Source organism: Eschscholzia californica, unplaced genomic scaffold (genome assembly GCF_041429995.1).
Source record: "Eschscholzia californica isolate CP2 unplaced genomic scaffold, dmEscCali1.0.p SCAF_3, whole genome shotgun sequence".
Taxonomy (NCBI): Eukaryota; Viridiplantae; Streptophyta; class Magnoliopsida; order Ranunculales; family Papaveraceae; genus Eschscholzia; species Eschscholzia californica.
The window spans coordinates 15,045,200-15,054,159 of NW_028238420.1; the positions used below are offsets into that span (position 1 = coordinate 15,045,200).

At 35.7% G+C, this 8,960-nt stretch overlaps 1 protein-coding gene across 1 annotated transcript; it reads right to left on the bottom strand.

Annotated features, from left to right (window-relative positions):
• Nucleotides 1-1,224: 1,224 nt before the first annotated feature.
• On the bottom strand, nt 1,225-2,462 carry LOC147548639 (small ribosomal subunit protein eS26x-like). Its single transcript, XM_086667967.1, has 5 exons — nt 2,278-2,462; nt 2,091-2,183; nt 1,924-2,008; nt 1,591-1,721; nt 1,225-1,499 (listed from the first exon to the last, which is right to left on the bottom strand). The coding sequence occupies exons 1-5, from the start codon at nt 2,278-2,280 to the stop codon at nt 1,416-1,418; spliced, it is 396 nt and encodes a 131-aa protein (XP_086524093.1). The 5' UTR covers nt 2,281-2,462; the 3' UTR covers nt 1,225-1,415.
• Nucleotides 2,463-8,960: the final 6,498 nt, after the last annotated feature.

Here is an 8,960-nt window from a genome sequence, read left to right on the forward strand (position 1 = left end):
CATTTCAATGGGATAAGAATCTAGGTCTGCGGTTTCTCAATATGCTTCCCCATGTTCCTCTGTGGCTATTCTTGCCCATTGGACTTCCTTGCCCATTGGACTTCACCAACGTTTCCTTTTGTTAAACTTCATGCTGAAAATATACGAGGGCGTAGTTTCTTATCAACATGGTGTTTTTCTTGTTGCTTTTGTGCGTCATTTTTACTACAATATCATAATGCAGATGAACTATGGGATTTAAGAGATGGACTATGTTTAGTATTAGAGTTGCAGTACTTCGTCTTGGTTGCAACTGACTTGATGTATATTGTACACTAAATACATAGGCAACTTCCTGCTCCATGGTACTGCAATACTTTACCATCTGAAGTATTGCCATCTGACCCCTAATGTTCGGTCCTCCAGACGGTTGGAGGTTGCATGGGTGCCTACACCACCACAATTTATGGGTCCGCGCTTTTTTATGCTCTTAGATCCATGAATATGGCAGTCAGGACCAGGGAAAGCAAAACGGAACCATCATCATCATCAGAAATTGAGTTGAGAGTAAACCCAGAACCCAAACCAAACTTGATTTCATAGTTCATTTTCTCAGGTTCCTTGGCTGCCATGCATGAACTTTCATCCATGGCTTCCATTGTGAAACCAGAAACAACAGCCATGGCCGTAAAGTTTAAAACCTTCTGCAGTTCACCAAATCATCATGAACATCCGCCCCTTTACGATTCAGAAATCCACTTCGCAAAACCAGACAAGAAAACGCCCTCTACATTCGCACCACCATCATCTTTAAGCTTCACACCACCCTCAGTCACACCAGGCGAGAACAACTCTATTACAACACCCAAAACATAGCCCAAAAGAAACCAAGAACAACTAAACAAACAGACCAGAACTCTCTCTATACATTAGAGTAACCAAAGCACAAGTTTCACAAGGCTTAACCATCAATCGATTAAATAGATAATAGCAACTAATCTAACAACAAAAACAAGCATCGTCTCTCCTCTCCCTATTCACGACACATTTTGGTGTCGATTCCTAATGTGTGACACTTAGGGTTTCATACACCATTGTGAGTAATGAAAATGATCGAACTCCTATTGAACTCAACAAAAGTACGGCCTGAAAATGTTAACCTGAAAATCATGTCAATCAAGAAATCTGGCGAAACAAGATCTGTACTGAACAAAGAAGCAGCAACACTTATAATCCAAACAACTAAAATCCCAAAACTTCAACTAAACATAAACCATTCAAGAACAAAATTCAACAACAGAGTTAAATATCTCATTTCAAAATTATCTCCTGCTAAAACTGAAAAAAAACAACTGTCATTTTCCAAAACAAATACTTGAAATTCATCCACTGATTAAAGATTTATATCTATAAGGAACAGAACCGTTGTGAATTCCTCATGGGCGGGGTGGAATAGCAGTTGCACCTGCACCTGCAGCTGCAGCTGGGCGAGGAGCTTGTCCTGGCTTAGGTCCATCCTCCTGAACATAATACATAATAAAACTCGATTAACAAAAGAAACTAACAACACGATAACCTAATTCAGGAAGAATATACAAAATGTAAGCATACCTTTCGCCTAAATCGCTGAGGTGGGTCACGCTTACGACGGTCAGTTCGAGACCTAACCCTAACGACGTGCGAGTGAATTGCACATGATACACAGTACTGCATCTTAGCGTACAGTTTTGGGAGTGTGTAACCTTATTTCAACAAAGATAAAAACAGTTTAGAGAACTAACAATGTAATTACAGTTCCAAGATCTGATTAAACATAGGTTAATTAACAAATATTAAGAACTAAAAACTGAGTTACTCTAATCACTAATCAGTCCAAAAATGATTCTATTTTTGTTTTACTAAACAAATCTAGAGATATCAAGAACCAGGAAATGAGAAGATTACCTTCATAAACACAAGCTTCCTGGACATCACGAACAGCGGCTTGTTCTACGATGTTGCGAACAAGGAATCTCTTGATGGCCTTATCCTGTTTGGATTTAAACCCACAAAAAACGGATTAAACTACATAAAGATTGAAGATGATAGATTGGAGAAGATGAAGGAATTACCTTAGGGCAACATTTTCCGCAGTTGGAACAGCGGATGAATTTGACATGACCTCGGCCATGTTTGTTTCTTCCTCCATTTCTTCTCTTGAATGTCTGCAGAAAAAAAAAAATTCAGATGAAGATTTGTTTGAAGGGTTTGATTTCCAATAAACGATATTAGGATTTTCATTTTTCGTCAAGATCTTACCATTTTCAGTGTTTTTACTTCTCCTGTGCGGATGGGTTAGGGTTTTCGCTTGTTCTTCAAAGAGGGGAGGGCTTTGATTGAGACGAAAATATGGAATTTATTGGATTAGGGTTTGGGAAGGAGTAGAGGCGCTGATAAACGCGCTCGGCCGAACTGCTGTAAGCGCCCAGTTCAAGTGTTTGACTAAGGTCGATGGCCATTGACATCTAAGCCCTCTATATGCGTCCTAGTAGGGGTGGCAGTTCTGCCCATGAACCCGCACCCGTCCACCCGAGCCCAACGAGGACCATGGACGCTCGCGTCCATCTCAGGCACAACCCGTCCAGCCCGCCAAATTTTGGTGGACGGGCATAGGTTAAAACCTCTATCCGCGCACCCACCCATGCCCGCAACCACTTAATGTCGCCCATTGATAACCAACCAAATTACATCAACTTTTTGGGTTGATGAAGCCCAACAGTCCATGTTGCTAAGCCTAGTTAAGATGGTAAACAACATGTTTAAGGGCAAACATACAAACTCAATGCATTGTTTTGCAATGACCCAAGAGAATTCTTAGTAGGTTACTGAAGTAGTGTTTGGCTTTGAAGGAGCAAGGATAAGGATAAGTTTATATTGTATCTCATGAGAATTCTTCATTAGTTATTAATGTGAGATTAAATTCCTAAACAAAAACAACACAATAATGTCTAGTTTTAATCTCAAATTGTCTCTTTAGAATTAGGAAAGGTGTTTGGAGACTTTATAAAAGGAGAGGAAAAAAATGAATTTTTTCAAGTCATGAGCTTACTTGCTACCCGCCCGCCCATATCCGAATTACCCAAGCTTTTTAATGGGCTTGGACGGGTAATGAGCAAGACCCAAGCTTTTTAATGGGCTTGGACGGGTAATGAGCAAGACGAATTTCGAAATTGCCCTCCCGATTAACCCGCTTACCCTAATAGCATTGAAATTTGGTGTCCGACCTGCCCCGCCTCGCCCGATGCTTCAAGTGCCCATGGGCACCCATACCCGCCCAATTCCCACCCCTACATCCTAAGGTATTTCTCTTAGGGGTGTTGGTCCGGTCGTAATTTTTGTGAGACCCGAAGCGAATTTACCTAAGTGTGGCGCTATACGTTTTATGTATGTAGTAAAATTACTTTTGGTCAAAGCTCTTTTTTTATTTAAGATCGTTCAATTATTTAGCGTGAATTTTTTTTTATTAAACCATAATTCCATTAATAACAAGGATATCAATCCAGGACATTACATGGTTGAGAGATTAACTCCTCTCTTCAAACAACATAAGAGTTACATAAGTGAAGTACAAAACTTCCAAATGTAAAGTACCTTACGAAGAGAATGAAGTTGCAAGACATAAACTAAAAGAAATGACCCTAAAGATCATATAAATCACAAAATATAGTCGAACTAAAATATAGGAAGAAATTATAAATTTATCTTCTTGAGTGAAGATAAATCCGTCTTTCTTTTCTTTTCATCTTCATTTAAAAGTCAAATCGAACTTGTTGTATGATTTTCCTCTTTTTTCCTTTCTATAAGACATCTTCGATTTGATGGAATTGAAGAAGAAGCCCATGAAGAACGAAGAACCATCATCATAACAACTGCCACTTTTCCCCTTCCCCTAAAAGATGAAAAAAGATGAAGAAAAACAAAAGAAGACCTATATTAATACTAAAATAGGGAATCTCCTTCAATTCTGAAGGAGATTCCGACCCTTCCGTCGGAAAATGATAATTCCGTGTAAAACTCTCTATGAATACGGTTTAGATGGAGAGAGAAAACGGTATTAGATGGAGAGAGAAAACAGTGGAGAAAGTAAATGTGATTCTTGTTGTTGAAAACTATTTAGCATGAATTCTGTCCATAAGTTTGGATGGATTTGTAAAGTCATGTATATACAAGATTTACACATACTTGCACACGTTAACACATAGTTGTATAGTGTGACAAGTAGTTAAAGTTTGGAAAGTGTTCACATAATCTTTAACCAATACTAATAGGACAATCGACTTAATTTCGTGTATATTATATATATATACATTGATTAAACTTATATTATAAATCCTATTGAAAAAAGTCTTAAGAGCCTCGTCAGATTATACTCATTCATGTTACTTGTATTATCTCCTTAAAAAAAATCAGATTTATAGTCTTTCGTACTGACTTAAATCTTAAGAGCCTCGGTCGTCAAGAATTTGTCCATAAATTCTGAGAATAAAAGAAATAGGGGGGAGGACCAAGGGCAGAGGCAAGATTCAAAGTTATATTGGACTAGTCTAAAATTGCTTGGAAACAAAATTTTCATTTTTTAATGTATGTGCACTAACCAGTAGTATTTGAAAAACATTTTTTTGTTGAATATGTAAAATTCTGTTACTAGTTTAAACATAAAAAAATTTAAGAAAAATTAACCTTAATGGTTTATAATGTATGAAATCATTGATAATTTGGGATAACGAAATAACTAAAACAGACTTGGATGAAATCTAATAAAGAGGTAAAACTGGACTTATCACAAAAAAATGTTAAAAAAAGAATCAGATCCAGAAATAGGGGATATAACTGGGGACTAAAAGTGAAAATAGTTATAACATAAGGGGCAATACAAAGTTACTTTAACTATTGAAACTTAGAAAATTGGAAAGGAAGGTAAGAGGTTTCAAACTGGCGATGGGTTGGGCGCTAGGCAAAGCACATAACCACCTGGGCTACCTAACTGCCATGTTATATTTAGCTATTCCTATTTACTTGTATCAAGATTCATCCCTGACTGCATCCACGGGTCACCACCCCCTGGCTCCGCCCTTGGGGAGAAGAGAGGCATAAAGAGGAGATGGAGAAAAAAAGAAAGAAAGATAGAGGTGAGAGTGATGTGTGTTCGTGAGACACACATACAAATGATCGACTTACACTTCTCTACAACACGAGTCATTTTTTAGACATTAACATAGTTTAGAATATAGAAAGATTAATGAGAAAAATACTTCAAAAAGAAATAGTAACATGAAAAGAAAAAAGCTAGTAGAATGAAATTATAATTTTAGGTTTAAATATGAGTATTAGATAATATATAGGGGCAAATCCTATTGTTTGCTACATTTTGGGCCCAAATTGTAATCAACCATTCCAAAAATGAATTGTAACGCGTACGTGAAACTCAAAGGCGGGAAGGATAGTCCGTGTGGGAGTAAGTAAACAGTGGGCTTAAGTTGATTAATTGTTTTTACAAGCACCAAAATTTTGTGGCCCAGGGCCGACCCTATAAGGGTGGCAATGGGTATCAGTTTACCCATAACTGAATCCCATCCCGAATAGTTTATGACGGTTCTCGATCTTCATTTTCATACCTGATAAGGATTTAATATCAGAGGGTATTACTCGATTTGAAACATATAAGATTTCAATACTATTTTAAGTAATGTTGGCTGCCCATAGACAAATTTATAGTTGCCTTGAGTATTACCCAGATCTTATCTAGAGAAGTAATGTTTACTTAGGGATAAAGTGTTTGAATTTCTACCTCCTCAATGGTCCCTCTATGAAGTCTTTACTCCCATGCATTACCACCTCCTCCACGTGTCCCTCTATGGGGTCTTTTCTTCCATACATTATTACTATATATAGAACTTATATCATGTTCTTCTTTGTACAATCCGGTTAAGGAATATTGGATTGAATATCTCTTTCCTCTCACTTTTACCTTGTAATTATCATCTTTCTTATTATGACTTTTAGTGAGTAATAAACAGAGAGTATAATAACTATAATATCATTTATGTCTCTATTTTTTATCTTCATCAATTTCTATTTTATTATACTCTCTCTGTCCCAAATTAAGAGTCTCATATTGGGAGTCCAACTTAGTTTAATGTTTTTTTCTTCCATTTTTACCCTTATTTATTTGATAAGTTTTCTTTAAGTAATTCAAAGATTACAATTTTTATTCTAGAAATACATGTAACCATTTATTGCTAATTTAATTTCTCGCTTGACTGCAACTAAATTTCTAGTAGTGAGTCAATCAAATTTGATCATTAATAATTTAGAGTAATTAGATTAATTTAAAAGAATGGATTTGTTTAATACAAAAACAAGTTTACGGCAATCCAAAAGCTTTTTCTCAATATTATAAACGCTGACTTGCCAACTCTACTCTATTAGAACATAACTAACTGCAAAATTGGTCATAGCTATGGATCTTGTCACCCACAAAATCCCACCAAGCAACCTGCAAAAATCAAAATTTCACAATGAAAAGTTCAATATGCAAATATATTACCAGACATAACGAGCAAATTTTATATCATTAAATAATATACATTAACTAGTTTTCTTACCTTTGTTCATTTATATGGAGTAAGTTTTCATTCATATCAAACAAAAGCACAGGAACAAGCTAATTTGTTTCCTAGGAAGGAAGTGACGAAACAAATGCATGAAGGATGTAGATCATGATAATACATGTACAAATCCATATATACATGTATAAAAGAAAGTGATAAAACAATCACCTTTTCACATTAGGGAATGAACAAGAACATTGCAGTAGCATGCCAAAGGGTCTCCGAAAGGTCGGTAGCATCTCACTAAATTTCTTCACACGTTTCCTGTGAAGCTATTGATAGGCCTAGAAAGTTACCCTAAAAGGTCTATACCCGCACGTATACGGGCGTCAAGTAATAATTCTGGTAAGACCGGGTCGATTTGCATGGACTAGTCAAATTCGTTCTTAACTTAGAAGTAGTGTGATTTTTCAAATGATTTTGTTTTTAAAATGAATAAAATATAAAAATAAAATAACGAAAATGAAAATAAATACAAATGATACAAGGAACTCAAATGGGGGAGAGTATGGGTTTTCTGAATTCACCACATAAAATCATTTTTAAGAACAAATATTTAGACAAATTAAATCACTTTCTTTTCATAACTCAAAATTTCGGATAATGAATAATGGGTCATGAAAATGTCCCATCTGAGTCGTGTAATTTAGCTGAGTTATTCTATTTTGAGCCTTTATTATAATAAAATGGTTGGTTTTCTTGATTAGGTGTGTTTTGCGGACTAGGTGTGAAAATGGTTAAAAATGAGAAAAAGATACATGGAGGGTATTTTGGTCATTTGGAGTCAAAGACATTCTGGTAATTTGGTCAAGGTCAGTGCATGGTTAGAAAGTAGAGTCCAATACGAGCCCGTTGGAGAAAACGGAAGTCAATTCCGAGTCCGGATGAGTGAAATATGCAAAGGCAAAGATGAAGTCAAATAGTGTGACTGGTGGGATCATTTCGGTCACCATTCTGGCTGGTAGGACACAACAAGGTGACGTGGCACGTCCAGAAGCGTGGAGCATCAGTATTCGGTATACCCGCTGAACATTGAAGTTCCATCCCAAATGCCCAACGGACAGAATTCGCCTTGTCCTTTCTTTTCTACTTTTAAGCCCTCCGAAATTACCTTATAGCCCCTCCTTTTGTCCTTCCTTAATTTTCAGCCTATAACTAATTGACAAGTGACCATCTTTTCACAACAACCTCCACCAGAAATTCCAGATTTGCCCCCAATTGTACTAGTTGATTCCTTAGCCAATGCTTATCTATTTCTTGGAAGTAAAGTAACCAGACCTTTCCATTTTTACCCTTTTCAACCTTATCACCTAAAACCCTAGCCACCACCAATATAAATAAACCTCTTTCTCACATTATTTGGGAGACTTGAAAACCCTCCCAATTCCTTCTTATCCATTTCATCAAAAAAAAAATTCCTTCTTATCCATTTTTCCCATTCTTAATATCTCTCCTCTTTTAGCCTCCATTCTTTTCTAACCTACCTCTTTCTTTAACCCTAAAATCATCTTCTTATCTCCTCTTCTAGCCTCCATTCTTTTACTACCCATTCCACCATCATTTCTTTTGAACCTCTTTTCTTATCTTCCTTTCCAATCTCTCTTCTTTTTTAATTTCTTCATCTCTTCTCTGTAATTTCTTTCTATTTCTAATTTCTTCATCTAAACTTCTAATTTCTCTATAACTTATTCTCTAAATCTATTTTTCTTCTAAATTTCTCTTCTATCATCTTCTAAAAAAGCTACTATTTGGAATCTTTGGTGTAATACTATTGAACACATTTGGAGCTAAAATTGAACATCAATATGGAGGCACATGGATCTATGGATCTAGATCTCCTTTGGTGATTTCTTTTCATTTTCCATTTGTAATTCCATTTAATTGTAGTTAAATGAATATTTCATTAGATCCAATGAATAGCTAATCTTATATTTAGGGTTTATGATGAAACCTATTATGGATCTTTTTAAGATATGTGATTTGATTAATTAAACCTTTTGATTGTGCTTACTGTCTTTAATTACATGAATATGAAATGCTTTTATCAAGAATACCTCCCGAAATTTATATAGTTCATTATATTAAATTTTGAGTTATAAAGAAAGAGGCTTAGTTGATTAATTATATGTGTTAAAAAGTAAACTAATATGGTGGATTCTAAATCCTAGATTTCTTTCTCATCTTACACCCTTCCTATTTAGTTTGTCATTATTTTCAAAACCAATCAAATCAAGGAAAGGTGGTGTTGATTTAAGATTTAGATAAAATTACTTGCCCATTGGAACGATTTTCCGATTTATAAACTTTACTATAACTTGATCCCTACACTTG